The sequence below is a fragment of the Capricornis sumatraensis genome, chromosome 5 (genome assembly GCF_032405125.1).
Source record: "Capricornis sumatraensis isolate serow.1 chromosome 5, serow.2, whole genome shotgun sequence".
NCBI lineage: Eukaryota > Metazoa > Chordata > Mammalia > Artiodactyla > Bovidae > Capricornis > Capricornis sumatraensis.
The window spans coordinates 90,056,390-90,074,842 of NC_091073.1; the positions used below are offsets into that span (position 1 = coordinate 90,056,390).

Sequence of the window (18,453 nt, forward strand, 5' to 3'; positions counted from 1 at the left end):
CGCCTTTTCCCTCTATTCCAATTTAGCAGGTCTGGCCTAGAGACTTATACTGTGCATTTTAAAGAATCACTCTGATAGACTCCTGCTATACACAACCCAAAGACTACATGTTGAAAAAAGCATCATCTTCTTGAAATAGAATTCTTCTATGAGGCTCAGAGTAGCCAGTCTTCACAGACATACAAAGGTGTTCAACCTCACTAATAATCAATGCACCAATTTTTACCAATGGAGTGAGCAAACATTAAAGAAGTAATAATGCCCAGTGGAGCAAAGGTGTGAGTGGTAAATCAAACATGACTGCTAAAACCTTAAGGTTAAGAAACTCTCATTCTCATTCATTCTAACACACACTTCTTAATTTGAAAGAAGACACTTCAGCTTGCTGTAAACAGAAGGGCATGTTTTCTAGACATCGGCCTACAGGTGAAGTCAGCATTTTATAAGGTTTTCAAGTAGCTTTCCAAGATTTCTCAAGACCTGTTGCAAATGTGAACATTTCCTATTATTCACTCAGCAGCTCATAACATTATTCAAGAACATATATTATTTTTGGTTTATTATATCCATGTCTAAGCAATCTGTGGAATTAAAGACATGTATTGGAGTAGAGGAAATGAAATATTACAAATTACACTTTGGAACTGTGATGTAGAGACAGGAGAGAAAACAGTACATTTTAGAAGTATTGGGAGTATGCATTGTGACAGAAAGCATAAACATTCAAATTAATAATCATGTGCCTAACAAATCCAGAGTATCTGATTTAAAAGGCTGCACAAATACTGTTTCAGAGTGTGGTTATATTCCATTTTGAACTCACCATTATTTCTTGTTCATATGTCCAAACACCACAAGCCAGTTCTACACAGAAAATGACAAGTAAACTTCCAAAATACTGTAGGAGAACAGAAAATGAATGCTGTTAGGATAGAATCAAAGTAAAATACGGTCATCAGAGACAAGCTAAGTATTATTCAGTGTTGTTCACCCAAAGAACAAGAAGCAGAGGCACATATTCAGGAAGCTCCCTCCCTTGGGAGCAGATGGGGAAAATTACAGCAAATTTTGAGGCATCGGCAGACAACATTCAATACTTACCTAAGTGGGTCGTTTGGATAGTACTCTATTTATCAAATGCTTTTATAATTAATTCTCTCAACAGATAATACTACCTTATTTTACAAATGAAGAAATTAATGAGAAAAGTATACAATATGACTTGCTCAAGAACGTGCATAATAAATTTTAGAGACCTGGACCACTGTAGACCTAGACCACTGTTCTACGTGCTGTTCCTTGCCACTTCTCCAGTCATGCAGGTCACTTTACAGAAGTAAACAGTAAAAGGGTGAGAAAGAATGGGCTTTCTGAAAGTTCACTAATTGCAACAGAATTAAAACAACTCCACTGGACTTTCCTAGCGGCGCAGTGGATAAGGATCTGCCTGCCACTGCAGGGGACATGAGTTCAATCCCTGGTCTGGGATGATTCCACATGCCGCGGAGCACCTAAGCCCATGTGCCCCAACTACTGTGTTCAAGCTCCAAAGCCTGCAAGCCACAACTCCTGACCCTGTGTGCTGCAGCTACTGAAGCCCACATACCCTACAGCCTGCAAGTCACAACCACTGAGCCCACGTACTGCAACTACAGAAGCTCGTGTACCTAGAATCTGTGCTCTGCAACGAGACAAGCCAGGCAAGTCGTGGAAAATTTGTCTTCTCTGGTGCCAAAAAGGTTGGGGACCATTGCTATACAAAAGATAAAGTAATATTTTCTTAAAGAGATTTCATTTTATAAGTCCTTTTATTTTAAGCCTATGTAGTATTTCTGGTCAATTTCAATCTACTCAGATCTCATTTCCAAGTACTGCCTTACTTTGAAGATTTTAGCCTTAATTAGAAGAAAATTCGTGAACACAGTACTCCAAGTCAGTTTTTCTCCAAATTCACTTTAATACTTAAGAAATGTCTAGACATGAACAATACCATATCTGCACTTTATATTACAAAACAACAACAACAAATGTTCAAAAACTATATGCTAGGTAAATGTTCTTATCTTTGATAAGACCCGAGGAGAAACTGAGACTGCAGAAAAAAAAAATTATACTATAATATACTTTTGCTTTCTCAGATCTCCAACCTAAGTTTTGTCCAAAATTGACTTCCGGTTAGGGTTAGGATGAGATAAAATCATCCTCATATTCATCACTGCACAGAGAATCACTCAGTTACTTTTAGTTTAAGGGCTGGATCTAAGAGCAGCATTTATAAAACCTGGTGTTAATCCATAGTTTACACAGAACAAAACCAGCAAAGAATTCAGCAACAGCTCCTGCTGAGCTTTGTTATGGTGGGAAGTGTACATACATATCACATTTCACTACAAAACCGGCTGTTGTCCTCAATATTATTGGAACATCAGTGGATCTCTCCTAATGATGTCAACATGTGTCTCTAGAGCTCTTACTCTCCCCCACACACATGGTGTGCTGAGATGATCTGTACCAATCGCATTTGCTTCCTTGGTGGCTCAGACAGTAAAGAATCTGCCTGTGATGTGGGAGACCTGGGTTCAATCCCTGGGTCTAGAGGATCCCCTGGAGAAGGGCATGGCAATCCACCCCATTATTTTTGCCTGGAAAATCCCCATGGACAGAGGAACCTGGAGAACTACAGTCCATGGTGTCACAAAGAGCTGGACATGTCTAAGCGGCTAACTACACAATCACATTTGCAGGGCAACTCTTCCCCTCTTCCTCCACAAATGCTGTCCTAGAAGGGTGGAAAAAGCTCTGAATTTGGAATCAGCTGATAGCAGTTCAAACTCAGCTCTGAAACACTATGGTCTCTGGAAACTCATTAAACTGCCCTGAGTTCAGTCTGCTCATCTGTCTGATGAAGATAAAAAGAAAGTCTTCTTCACTGTTATGATCTGATTTGACACATGGGAAAGTGGTTGGGAAAATTTAAAATTTTGAGTTTGTAAAACATTATTCAAATGCTCTTCTGAAGTAGTTTTTGAAATACAATCCCATATGGACTTGTCCTTTCCTCCTGGATTTGCCGTTAATTCCCTGCAACACTGCAGTTTCTTTCTCATCATTGTTTTCCAGTATTTTATTTCTTGTTTTTTTATCATTTTATGTCTCTCCTCTCCCTTGTGCAGCAGAGCTCCTGTACATCAGCTCTCAGCGGCTTCAGCTTTTAAACCAGTTGGCTGCCTCACCCACAAGTCACTGTGCTCACTAACCTGACAGACCATCAGTTCTGGCTGGCAAGGATCTTGTTCATAAACATTATTTTATCCTCAGTGCCTAAGGAGCACCTGTCACACAGCAGGTATTTAATAAACGTCGGTGGGAATAATGATCAGCTTACTAACTGAAAAAAAAAAAATTCAGATTTCCTTGAGTTTCTCTGGCTAATTTAAGCTCTGAGTTTCTTGTTAACATTTGATCCCCTTGACTTCTGCTTACACATTTCTATTCTAAATATTGCCTCTCTGTTTTACTACTTGTCTTTTTGGAGGATTATCCTATGATAATTCAGTACACCTTTAAACATTTAAGACAATTTACATAGTTAAAGAAAAGGAACCATATGCAGACTCTCCTCATCTTTCCTGAGCTTCTATCAACTGGATATTTTAAATAAATAAAGTCTGAGAAAGTGTATTTATACAAGGGACTTAGAATACAATTATTTGCATTAACAAACTATTTTATTTGCTTTTAAAATGATTTGATATGACTTTCTTAAAAGAGCTAAGTTCTACTGCAAGCTAAAATTGTGTTCTATGAATGTTTTATCCCTAAACATATATTCATGAAAAAAACTGCATCAAGTAAAGCAAGCTAATAATAAGATACACCTTCAAAATTATGCAATTAATTAATGATATTTTTCACTACATCTCTGAAGCTGAGACTAACTACCTTTCAGTTAAAAAATAAGCATCCTCAACTGGGTTAGATAATAAAAGATTAAGTAAAACACTGTAGGTGAAATTTCTTTGTTGACTTAAATGTAAGAACATGAGCTTTGAGATAAAATAGACTGTCTTCAGATTCTGGCTCCTCTACATACCAGTTGGTTGACCTTGGGCAAACCACTAAGCCTCAATTTCCTCATCTGGAAAATGAGAATATTAAAATTACCTTGCAGTGCTGCACTAAGGATTTGGCCAGGTAAAGAACTGTCCCATAGAAATCATTACCTCAAAGTAGCTATTATTAACCATATCCTGGTATCTATTAGAAAATAAACTCCAGGAGTATAAGAAGTACAGTTATGTTTTAAATACTTAACACACTGGCACAGAACACATACTCCATGAATATTTCTTTAATAGATGTAACTATGATTGGAGGATGACAGCAAGTAAAACTGCTCATTTCATCCTAAAGACAACCAGCCACTTCCACTAGAGAACAGCTAATGCCCCAAGTTATTCAGTGAAATCTTTAGCAAAAATCCCTGTCCACTGAGAATATAGCTGGTATTTTTCAAAACATCTTTATTAGGAAACTAAAGAAGGAAGGGTGTGGAGGGTGGGGAACTCGACTTCTTTTTTCAAAATACTGAAATCAATTCTTCTGTTATTTTAAACAAAGGTTGGCCACAGAAGGGCAAGAATGGCACCGTTTACTAGTCTCTTTGTCCCCTGGATGTATTTGAGGAGGAAGGTAAAGGCATGGAATCCTGCCTTCCTATTTAACCCTTCATGACTTGTAAATAAACACATCCTCCAAGAGAAATAAAGGGGATTCATTTCCCCTATTAGAGATTATTTCATCTTCTTATATGTGTACAGACAAGAGAGCAAAATCTCAAGGAGGCCTTTCCTTAAACAAATAGTTATTTATAAAAATAAGCTGATCCCCTGACACTTCCCCCACTCCCCAGAATTTCCCCCTAAAGAAAGTAGGTTAAATAGACACCTTTATCCCTTTTTTCTTGAAACTTCACTACAACAACAGTAAAAGAATATTTTTAAAAGACCTAAACCCAGAGATAAAGGAAAAGAAGACAACAGCAAGTATATTTTGGAAGGTACAAAGCAAATAGATGAATAGCAAGTTTCTCAGCAGTCCCCCAAAGCTGAATGCTTAATCGGCAGTGGAGAAAGCTGGGAATAACCTGATTCATATACAGAGTCCTCCAGATGCTCAGGTACTGGCAGCCCTGGTATGGGCATCCACTTGCGGAAGTGGACGAAGGTAGAGCTAAAAAGAGGATGATGTGTTGAAAAATTGTTTAGGAAGAAATTAGAGCCCTCTGGTCCCCTTCTCTACTGTGTAGCTAAGTGACTATCCACCCCTTCCAGTACAGAAGTTAAAAGATGGGGTGTTATTCTGTGGAAACAGTGAAACAGAGTCTCAAAACTGGGGACACTAGGTATAGTTGAGGATAAAGGAGAATACTAGAAACAGAATAGCTCATATTTAAATACTTTTCCCACAAAGGTTCAAAACCAAAATAGCACTGGACTTCTCAATAAAATACTGGAAGCTCAAGGCAGCAGAAGAATGTCTTCAAAATTCAGAGGGAAAAATTATTCCAATCTATAATTCTACAGCCATTAGAATTAACACATAAGGGTAGCAACATGGACGGACATGGAGATTATTGTACTAAGTGAAGTGAGTCGGACAGAGAAAGACATATATGTTATCATTCATATGCAGAATCTAATTTTCAAAAAATGACATAAATGAACTTATTTACTAAACAAAAACAGACTTACAGATATTGAAAACAAACTTATGGTTACCAAAGGGAAAACATGGGGAGGAAGGATAAATCAGGAGCAGATTAATACAGACATACTACTATATACAATAGATAACCAACAAGAACCTACTGCACAGGGAACTCTACTCAATATTCTGTGATAACCAGCATGAGAAAAGAATCTAAAAAACAATGAATATATGTATATGTATAACTGAATCATACTTTGTTGTGCATCTGAAACTAACACAACATTGTAAATGAACTATACTCCAACCAAAAAAAATTTTTTTTTTTAAAGAACATGTAAGGGTATATAAAGCTGTTTTTTAGGCAGGCAGTTTTTTAAAAAATGTATTTCCTATGTATGTTTTTTCAGGAAACTACTGGAAGGTATGCTCCCTAAAATGAGAGACTAAACAGAGTAGGACAATGACTTGGATTCCAGGAAACAAGGGATCTAAAACAAAAGCGAGGCAAAGGAAATCTCAGAATGGTGGTCAAGGGATATCCCATGACGGCAATAGTCTAGACTGGGTCTAGGACACACTGAGATTTCTTTAAAAATTACCATCGATAGAATACCCCAAATATTTGAATATATGAGGAGAAAACATACACCAGAAGAAGTTTAGAGTTAGATAGAAATATTAATACATGAAAAACAAGGAGAATTATTAATCCCCCCCCAAAGCCAAAGTATTATTCCAGAAAGAAAAAGTAAACCCAGTAATTTACCTTGCCCAACTCTGAATAACATTTACATAGCCATAATCATGTAAACACTGTTCTAACCAAAATGATATATCTGTGTTGAGGTGAGACAGGAAGTATGCGCGGTGGGGGACGGGGTTTGCTGAGGGCAGGAAAGGATACCAGTTCCTCCTATTCCATAGATGTCAATGGATAGACCTTAAAACTAGAAGAATGAGAAGAGTTACATTAAAATGTGATGCAAAGACACGGATGAAAATTTCAAGGGAATCTGCTAAAACAAACATTGAAAGTGGCTGCTTCTTACTTTGGAGTGTAAAATGATAAAGGTGGAGGACTACTATTTTTCATAAGAAGCATTTTAGAATTAAATTGACATTTTGTGTATGAAGCACTCTGATAAAAGTAAAAATAAAATTAAACAACAGCCCCGCCCCCGACAACCTGGCGATCAAGATAAAAAGGCTGGTAGCTGGAGGATTTTATATGTTTTATACAGAAAAGGTTATTTAAAAAGGCTGAAAATGTTAAGTAGCTTAATTATACTTCATGGTTATTGGGAATAAAGGGGGTGAATGACAGAAACTTATGCTCAGGTGATGAAACACCTTATGCTAAATATATCTTCACTAACTGAAAATAGGGATGTTATACAAAATACAAAAGGTGTCTATTTAAATGTGATTTGGGCTTCCCAGGTGGTACTAGTGGTAAAGAACCCATCTGCCAATGCAGGAGACATAAGAGATGCAGATTCCATCCCTGGGTCGGGAAGACCCCCTGAAGGAGGGCATGGCAATCCACTCCAGTATTCTTGCCTATGAAATTCCATGGACAGAGGGGCCTGGCAGGCTACAGTCTACAGTGTTGCAAAGAGTCGGACACTACTGAAATGACTTAGCATGTGTGCACACAAATGTGATTTACAACCTCCCAGACGTCTCTTCCACTAGACCCTATTTGGAAATTTGAATCTCTCCTGTGATACTGCTTATTAAAACCACACATATAGTCTATTTAAATCAGTGTGAGCTGGATTATTTTCTAACTGGGAGAATTCACTTTAGTCACAAAATTTTGAAGCTTAGAACTCTATGTTATGGGCAATTTTGTTCCATGAGAGAGAGGCTTGGATTTAGTTTATTTGCTCAAGAAACATCTATGTTTGTACATATAATCAAGTACTGTAAATATATAAAATTTAAAGTATATAAAAGTATGTACAAATTAAGTATTCTTATATATATATGCATATATACAAATGTATGTGTGTTTATTATACCAAGGATGTATGTACATTATATGTTGAGTGAAGTCGCTCAGTCGTGTCTGACTCTTTGCGACCCAATGGACTATAGCCTACCGGGCTCCTCTGTCCATGGGATTTTCCAGGCAATAGTACTGGAGTGGATTGCCATTTCCTTCTCCAGGGGATCTTCCCAACCCAGGGATTGAACCCGGGTCTCCTGCATTGTAGACAGACGCTTTACCATCTGAGCCACCAGGGAAGTCACGTTCTTCAATAAATATTGCAAAAATATAATTAGCTGTATCTTTGAAAGAGAGAATGGAACTAGACTCACTGAGAGACAACAGAATGCTAACAGCACAGTCACTGCAGCCAAGCATCCTGAATTCAGATACCAACTTGACCATTTAATAGTCGGGCGCATCACTTAACTCTTCTGTGTTTCTGTGTCCCCATGTACAAAAAAGAGATAACAACAATGGGAATCTTGCAGTACAGTTGAGAGAATTTAATGAGCTGATACATGTAAAGCACGTACAACAGTGGCTGGCAAATAGTACATGTTATATCAGGCATGTTGATGGTGATGTTAACAATACCTTACAACCCATCACCTATAGATCCTAACTACTGAACACACATACATACAAGTACATGTTCCCATGGGTATTTACAAAAGCTTTCTTGTCTTTGAACTAAAACACCTTATTCTCATCTGTGAACTTTTCCAGTAGGGAAAAAAAAGACTACCAATAATATCAAAATTTTAAGGATAGCAAAAATATTCCTTTTTCCCTTCAGCTAATAATGCTTAGTTAAAGGCACAAATGCTGCCTTAACTGCTATGTCAAGTTTCTGGACAAGTTACATCAAAAATTCCACCTCCTCTTTTTATGTTTTGAACTTACATTAAGTCAGTCAGATAAGTGTTTTTTAAAATTAATAGTAAAATTAATTTTTGTTCTTATTCATATTTTGCAATTTTTATAAAGAAATACAGTGCCATATGGCCAATGAGTGCTTAACAGTTCTTTCACTGAACTTTCATAAAAGCACTAATAAATGAAATAAGCATTACTTAAGCATTTATATAAAATATTTCAAATACTTTTTACTTTGGAGAAAACAGATTCATTAAATTTTTTTCATTTCTAATTTCTATCAATCTAATCAAAACAAGAAAGCAATCTGCCCTAACAAAGCCAATCAATTTATTGAGTGCTAATATTTATTGAGGATATTAAACTTTATAAGCAGTTGAGAAATATAGGAAAAGATATGTTCAATTACGAAGAGCCTTTTTATAAGAAATATGTTCCATTAATATAAAACTTGGCCTCACCCTATCCAGTTTTATGGACAGAGGACTCTGAGATATCTATCTAAAGGAAGCAAAGAATCCTATATCCAGTGTACCGTAAATAGTGTGTGCGTGTGTGTGTGTGTGTGTGCACTCAGTCATGTCTGACTCTTTGCAACCCCATAGACTGTAGCTCACCAGGCTCTTGTGTCCACAGAATTTTCCAGTCAAGAATACTGTGGAGCCTACTCAGCAAGAGTACCATTTCCTACTCCAGAGGATCTTCCCCACCCAGGAAGTGAAACTGTGTCTCTTGCATCTCCGGCACTGGCAGGCGGATTCGTTACCACTAGTGCCACCTGGGAACCCCTACCATAAATAGACAAAATAGTTATTCTCCAAACTATTTTCCTGGAAAAGAATTTTTACATTAAACCAAAACTGTATGTCTTTCTCATAAGTTTTTCTGTGCCAGCAAGCAGATAATCAACTACATATCACAGAACCTCCTCAGTGGGGATATATTTCACTGAGCGAAAAGTAAAAATTATAAACATTGTAAAAGTTACTTTAATCTGCTAGTCTCTTAATTTATAAGTAAAGACTCAGGTTTTTTCTTAAGTAACATTCAACACAATTTAAAACCACCAAAGTCAGATTTGCAGATTATATCTTGGAAAATGAATACAATCTGAGACTCACCTCCCTGCAAATAAAAACTATTTCAAAATATAACATACTTGACCAGACATTTGAATATTTTAAAAACATGGTGCCTTTGGACTCCTACTTACATACTACGTAACCAACACTTTTAATAAACAAAAAGTTTGATGAAAGCCTGAATTCACTAAATGATAAATGATAAACTCCAGTCTCTACCTTGTCAAATGCTAAACTCTGCAAGCTTTCAGTGTTAAGTATCTCTGTGTCAGTTGTTTATTTTTCCTTTCCCAGTGATTGGAGGTTTAAAAATATTATATTACTTATAGTTAGTAAATAAGAGAATTCCACTGCCAAATATTTGTACAAGATAATGGAACAGCCGACATTCTGTTAAGAATCCACCCGGATGGAACTACTAACAGCCCAAGAGCACTTATGCTTAGAACACATCCCTACACAAAGCCTGTGTTTTAGCCAAGTCTCAAAACGATGTCATAGCAGACATAGGCTTGGTACTTTCTGAAGGCCAATTATTCACCACGCTTCATGTGTCTTTACAAAAATTTCCCCAAAAAAGGCAACATTCTTTAAAGAATCATAAATGAGATGAGTTCAATCTAGTTGAGAAAAAGCTAGAACCATACACCAGTTTTTGAAGAAATGAAGTCTTGTCATTCTCGAGCCCACGCAGAAAAGCGAGCTAAAGTAAGAAAGTGATTGGTAAGCTGTGGTCCTTTGTGCATGCTTACACTTGAGTAAATATAGAAAACTTTTTGTAATAATGTATCTTAATTTACCCTCCTTTTCATCTTACTGACACTGCTAATTGTTGAGCTAGTTTCTCTAGCAGAGATGCTAGTGAAGTTCAGATTAGTAGGTGTTTGCTTCACATGCAGTTCAAACTACGAGACAGAGAAACGTGTTATGCCAGGATCAGAGGGACTCAGCCAAGGGCTATAGGTTCTCAGGGTCAGTGATGTATATCGTGACAGCTAAAGCATTAAGGGCGAGACAATAAAGCAATTGGTCACGCTAGACGGGTCACCACATATATAGTTTCTGTTGCTTTGTAAGCCAGGTCAGCTAAAGTCTACAAGCTTGGCCCCACTGCAAAAGATTTACAGGGTGTTACTGGTCTTAGAAGAGGCTATCTCTATGTATTACCGGGCTATTCCTCAAAATGTGAGACAGGGGTCTCCATCACCAGAACCTGGATAGGAAAATACAGAGGAAGTAACCTAAGCAACACAGTCAAAAGACACTAGGCTCAGTTCAGTCCCAATCATGCCTCTCACTCAGACCCAAATGTGGTCAGATCCCTTACAAACACCAGAGGGGCCAGGAGTCATTACCACAGGCATCTTTAGGACAACATCAGTTAGAGGAGGCTAGGAAATTGGAAATTCTAAGAGGCTTATTAGATAAAAAGAGAATACATACTTTACTATCTATAATAACTTTTAAATTGATCTATATTTGCGAAATTATATTCTAAATCACATTCTTTTGCTTTACCTTTATTTTCAACAAGATACACATTTTAACTTATCTTTGTACATTTTTCAGGAAAATCTCAAGCCAACTTGTTAAAAGAGTTTTAAAGGAATTCCCTGGTGGTCCAGTGATTAGGGCTCCATGCTTCCACTGCAGAGGTGACAGGTTCAGTCCCTGCTCGGGGAACTGGGGTTTTCACAGGCTGCATGGCAAGGCCAAAAAAATTTTTTTAAAGAGTATTAAAGGGGAACATATTCTTTAAATTTTATAAATCCATGAACACAAATATTTATTACAAGTGAAGAAGTTTATTCTGTTTTTTTAAATAAATCTACTTAAGTAAAAATACTTTCTTCCTGAACCAAAAATATGTATTTTCCTTTTTAAAATAATAAAATGTAAGAACACAAGCCTGTCCACAGTCACGCTTAAAGTTCAGGGAAAGAAAATCATATGTGAATAACGATATAATTACAAAATTGTCACCAAAGTGCCCAAACATCAGTGATAGTGAAGTGAAGTTGCTCAGTAGTGTCCAACTCTTTGGGACCCCATGGACAGTAGCTAACCAGGCTCCTCCATCCATGGGATTTTCCAGGCAAGAATACTGGAGTTGGTTGCCATTTCCTTCGCCAGGGGATCTTCCCGACCCAGGGATTAAACCCGGGTCTCCCGCATTGTAGGCAGACGCTTTACCGTCTGAGCCACCAGGGGGTGGAAGACACAGTTTAATCACACAAATTACAGATGAATTTTTTAAATTCCTGTTTGTTACAACAAATATTTTAGTTATAAGAATGTTGAAAAGTTGAGATCCTTGAAGACCTGCTTTTATAGACAAATAATAATTTGAAAGGTCCATATCCATTATCATTAGATAAGTGCTTCTAACGTGCTTAAAAATTTTGTTCTCAAACAAGTTAAGCAGTTCTGTAACAATCCTCTGCTACTAGTCAACTGTTTATGGAACGTTTTTTCCCCTGAGTCTGGGAAACTGTGGCAGCATTCCAAAGAACTACTGTTCTGACCATTCCACAAGAGCCCTTGTCTGGCTGGTCTCCCTGAGGGCACCCTTGCCGCACACCCAGTTTCCTGGTGCCTACTTTAGCTTGATGTGACTATAATTTTGCTATTAAACCTGAACTCAAAACATCCAGGGTAAAAAAATTTTTACTTCTGGTGTACATCTTTGAAAAATTTCTAAAACCTTAGCTAGGCTGCCTCGCCTGAAAACCTTTATTCCTTCATTAGTAAAGGCACATTGGTAGAAGAAAAATACACCTTCCATTCTCTGTTCTATCATTAAAAAAGTTTGTCTAAATGTGAAGTCCACTTAGCCCAGAGCGGCAGGATTGGGTAGTGATCCTCTGCCGGGTAAATGAGATAAGAGCCCAGAAGAGGGTAAGAACGGATACTGCTCCAAGGTTATGTGGCAAAAGATAGAGCAGATCACATCACTCTTCAGCTCCCCGAACTTCACACTGCAGAGTATATGCACAGGATATTCAAGATATCTCCATAATTTGGCTTGTCACACAGTCAAGTCTTAGCCCTGCATGCCTGGCACACATCTCTTCAATGACCTATACATGCCCTTTGCCAAGCACTCCATGAACTTCTGAATCTTATCACAATTACTCTCTCCACTAGCCTTTCAATTCCTCAAAGTCCCTTGCTTCCCCAGCAAAGGTCTTTCCATCAACCTTTGCCCACCTCTGCCCATGATTCACCAGAATTCTGCCTTCCCTCTCAGATCTCTTCCTCTTGTCGCTATTAAATACTTCCCATAGAAGAGGCTCTCTATCCTTCCTTATAGTTGTTGCTGTTTTTAAGTACTTTAACAACACAAAAAAGAGCTTTTAGAATTAAAGTATTTTAATTACAAAAGGAAAACTTCTCAGGGTCTCCTTAAAAGTTATCAGTCCCTGTCTTCAACTCAGCTGTGTAAACGCTGCACAGAAACTTGAAAATTTATATTTTAAATGCTTGTTTCCTAGAAGAGTCACTGAATAGATTCATATTTTTACTTAATTAGAAACAATTTTGACATTGGATATATAATCTAATAAAATTCCAGGATTCTAAAAGATGTTTCTGAAATGTCTTCACAGCTGTGACCATACTGAGAAAACGCATAGCTTCCAAATTATTAAGTTTTACAGGGAAGCCTGGCGTGCTGCAGTCCATGGACTTGCAAAGAGTCACACACAACTTAGCAACTGAACAACAGCATCAAAAACTGAAATAATATGGTAATCTAAAGAAAATTCAGGGATAATCGCTTATTTCTGAATAATTCAAATATATTGCTTAAGAGGAATACTAAGTGATACAGCTATAGCACTTATACACTTAAACTAAAATTAGTGTTTCTGTAATGTGAGCTGAGAAGATTCATCTTAATTTGAGCACATCATTGGAGCCTGTTATCACCCTGTATCTGAATAAAGAAGGAAATGGGCACTTCCCTGGTGGTTCCCAGTGGTTGAGACTCCAAGCTCCCACCGCAGGGGGCACGGATTCCATACATGGTCAGGAAACTTCCCTGGTAGCTCAGCAGTAAATAATTTGCCTGTCAATGCAGGAGACACAGGTTTGATCCCTGGGTTGGGAAGATTCCCTAAAGAAGCAAATGGCAACCCACTCCAGTATTTTTGCCTTGGAAATCCCATGGACAGAGGAGTCTGATGGGCTACAGTCCATGGGGTCACAAAAGAGTCGGATGAAACTAAGTGACCACCACCACCTACTGGAAACTAAGCCCCTGCAAGCCACGCAGTGTGGCCAAAAAGAAAAAAAAAGAAAAAGAAAGAAAAGAAAAATTCACATTCTTCGGATGTTGCATACAAGTAAATATTAAACTTCATTTTTCCAGAAAGTCTTTCTAAAAGTTATTTTCCTCATTATAGCTTAAACAATTAATTCTTAATTCTCTCATCTTTTGTGTCATTTGCTTGACTATTGATTTAGCTCTATTTCCTAAGTCTTCTAGACACTGATATGATTTCAAATGAATAGTTACTGCTTCACCTAGGCCAAAGGAAGTCAATAGCAAATGTGAAAGCAAAATCTCTACACAACTGCTGAATTAGCCTCAAGGTAGCATTTGCTAAAATCACCCTTTTAAGAGCATGTGCTGCCAGAGAAATATCTGTCACTGAACTCCACACAGACTGCAGACATTCACCAAATCAATGCATATAGATTTATATGGCTTACATCTAGCCAAAGCTATTGCAAATGTATATAACAATATATAACAAAGCTTAATATGCTTACTATGACAGAGTATACCTAAATTATACCAAAGTCAGAAATACAAAATCTTGAGCCATTCATACTTCACACCCTAAAGTAAGCAAAAAGTTCAAAGAACACTCCAGATCCTGTCACAAAGACCCACCACTAAGGGCAGGAATATCATGACACCTCCTTTCAAATACATTTGCTTATGGGCTTTGCTGGGATATAATTAGAGGCAATCCGGCCAGCTTCATTTAAGAAACCAAGATGTGCAAACTGAGCCTCTGGATGCAGAAATGTCTACATCATCTTTGGTTTTCTCTGACTGCAATTTTTGTGAGTTTAACAACTAAATTTTAAAATGGCAACTTTAAAAGAATTCTAGTTAATGTGTGAAAATAAAACATCTATATTGAATGGGGTATGTTTCTATTAGATGAGGAACACTAGATAGATAGATACTGAATAATATCCTATTTCCTGATGTCAAGTAATACAAACATTACTATAATGTGCAAAAATACTATCTCAGCAAGGTATGCTGAATTCAGTTGTCTTTCATCCAGTCCCCAAAGTCTTGGTCCAGACCCTGTCCATGCTTTCAAGGACTAGGGGTTGTACTCAGTCGATCAGTCATGTCCAGCTCTTCTGTGACCCCATAGACTGCAGCCTGTCAGGCTCCTCTGTCCATGGGATTTCCCAGGCAAGAACACTGGACTGGGTTCCCATTTCCTTCTCCAGGGGATCTGCCTGACCCAGGGATCAAACCCGGCTCTCCTACTTGTCTATAACCACTAACCATCCTTCCCAAAGCCTCCACTCTTAAATGTTATCGTTTCATCAAATGCTAGACACACTCACTGACCATAGTCCAAGGGGAAACCTCAGACTCTCCTACAAAGATCTTCACGGTCTTCAGACTACTTCAACCACTTTTCACTGACACCATAGCCACCAGAATTTCTAAGTTTTGCCTAAACTTGCCATGTTCTTTCACGGTTCTTTTTTTTTTTTTTTTAATAAGAAATGCTTGTTTAATGTAGTCTGTTTTCTTTTTTATTAATTAATTAATTAATTTTAATTGGAGGCTAATTACTTTACAATATTGTAGTGGTTTTGCCATACATTGACATGAATCAGTTGACCCTGAGGGATGGGATGGGGAGGGACATGGGAGGGGGGTTCAGGATGGGGAACACAGGTACACGGTTCTGTACACATGCACACAGTCTGCATGTAACTTCCCTCCTCCACCAGAAAACTCATACACTTTCAACATCCAGCTCAAACAAAGACTCCTGCAAAATCTACTGGAAACCTCCAGCTGCTCCTTATTCAGGGTTCCCACACTAATTTATTTATAACTTTAATACTCTATTTTGCTTTTTTATTTTCCTTACAGTCTCCAATTTCATCTCTGTATCTTGTGTTTATCACAGACTGGGTACTCAATATATGTTTACAGAGGGGAAAAGGAAAGAGAGGGGCAGAAAAGAGGCAAGAAAGGAAAAGAGAAGCTGTCTGATTCTTGGATAGGATAAGGGAGAACTAAGGATGGATTTTTAGAATTCCTTTTGTAATAAGGACATTAAAATATTATATACCTTTAAAAGTTGAATGACTACTGAATATGTTGGAATTATAGATGAAGCATATTTAAGTCTTATAGAAGTTGTGCCAGCAATTAATTAAATATATTCCAGTCATTGGGTGGTGGAGTGAAACATATACAGACTCAGAATGTAATTTGTATCTAAATGCTGATGAAAGCAACTAGCAGCTGTGTGTCTTTGGGCATCTTACTTTCCCTCAGTTATGAAATACATCTAACCATATAAAGTTGCTATAAGTATTTTCTGAGAAAACAGAGCGAAACTCTGGGCAGATGCTGAACATGTAATCAATGATATGATGGACCTTGACTTAGAAATAAAGGTACTAGGCTATCAACCAAAACTATTAGCAGATAATAAAGATACTTAATTTAATAGTTTAATTTTAACTTAATAGGTTATCAGTAGCAGTATCACTACTAAATGTGTAACTACTTGAAAGAAGAACTTTGAGTCCGTAGGAAATTAACTCCAATTTAAAGATACTCCATTTTTGCATTATGATTTTAAACAGCAGAACACTGAGGATGGTTTATTTCTTCATGGCCATTAAAGATGTACTTGATTTCCATCAAGAGAATCATTTCAAATCTGGTGCAAGCACTGGATATTTTAAGAAAGTTTAAAAGTGCTTCCACATAATCACTAGCTATGTGAAAATTCTCTGGAATAATAAGGGTGAAAAAAAAATAAAACCTTTCCATTTATATATAAGGTACTGATCTTACACATGTAAGATGCATGCAAATTAATTTCTGACCAGGGCCTGACAAGTTGTGGATTGCTGGCAGTTGAATGTATATTAACATCGCACTCTGACAAATGACAATCTCCTGATGGTGACATTCAGCTGCTGTCGATATTGTAAACACGTCTGTTCAACCTGTTTACATTTCCCCTGAGCTGGCACTGCTTTCCTAATGCCTATGTTAATAGCAAGGTAGAACTGCAATAACAAATGAATTTCATTTAGTCTACAGCTAAAAGCCTTGGGAAGTACCCATCTAAAGCTTAAAACCAATTTCCATTTAGCTTCTATTTCTCTTTAAAACAGAAAGGAAGTTCTGCTACTGAAATTACTTTGAAAGTCATGGCACATTCAAGTTTATCTTCTTAGCCATTTTGGCTTGTCTTCCCAATATAATTGGGATTTAATTACTCATAATCTCTTCCTACAAATACATTGAAGTTTCTGTTTTGTGACAGTTTTACATTTTTAAGAACAAATCTGATTACAGTAAGGTTGCTAACTTCAGGAAACAAAAATACAAGATGCTCATTTAAATTTGACTTTCAGATAAGAAAATAATGTTTTAGTAGATGTATAACCTAAATGTTGCATGGGAAATACTTATACGAAAATATTATTCATTGTCTAGCTGAAATCCAAATTTAATTGTATGTTTAGGAAACTTAAATTAGGGTGTTTTAACAATTTGTATTTATAATTCAATAGAAGGGTCAAATTCTTGATCATGATTCTCCATAAATGTTTTCCTACAGATGGCCTCTTAGCCTGTAGTTGTTTCTTTGGGGGGGTGGGGGGTAGGAGTCGGGTGGAGGGTAGGAGAGTAGTAAAGCTAGGTTTTGAGCCTCACTTTTTCTTGACCAATCAGATGAATAATGGCATTTTGACTCTGACTTATGCTTAAGCAGCACCATCGCCCAGTTGTCAGCTCTTTTTTTAGTAATCATTCAAGAGATATGGCAGCTCTCAGAGATACAAGTTGTCTTTAAAAAAAGAAAAATGTTTCCTCCTCTAAGCTGGTTTACAGGTCTTAAAAGTGAAGAATGATTTTGAATACAAGGAAGTGCACAAGTTGGATTGAATGCACTGGGCTTTCTTAAAATTTACAACTACAATTAAAGAACCTTCCAAAATTTTTTTCAATTAGGATAAAAAGCTAAAGGACATAAAGGAAGAAACCATGAGAGTTGCCTTGCAAATATTTGCCAAAGACCTAATAACCCATCATAACCTGCATGAGTGCTGCCCCACTTTAACAAGCCACTACTGTCTGAACCTATCTCACAGCCAGGTTCCTGCCTGAAAATCTCATCCATCATTGTCTTCCAGACACCATCCTTCATCTGATGCGCTGACCACTTCTACTCACACTGTTCTAATTTGCTGGTTATTATTTGAGTTCATAAAAAAATTATTAAAGCAATAGGCAAGATGAATGTTACATATTATCAAGCTGTTTGTAGTCTGATAATCTGGGCTGGTTATAAGAAAGGAGGTTTATAATAAGAGAAAAGCACTGAACTTCAAACGTTGAAACATGTCTGTTGGAGACCCTGGTAAAAGCCCAATGAGAATGGACTTGGCAGTCAGAAACATGGAGGTCTGAATCAAAGCTTTACCTGTTAGTGCTGAGTGACCTTGGACATATTAATAAACCTCTCTGAACTTCATTTATAATTATCTATC

At 37.3% G+C, this 18,453-nt stretch overlaps 1 protein-coding gene across 1 annotated transcript in view; it reads right to left on the reverse strand.

The window, feature by feature from the left end:
* Positions 1-18,453, reverse strand: part of TSPAN12 (tetraspanin 12) — a 66,422-nt gene that overhangs the window by 26,090 nt on the left and 21,879 nt on the right. The window contains exon 5 of the mRNA XM_068972895.1: positions 824-898. Within this exon, the coding sequence (XP_068828996.1) occupies positions 824-898 (75 nt within the window). The remainder of the gene's footprint in view (positions 1-823; positions 899-18,453) is intronic.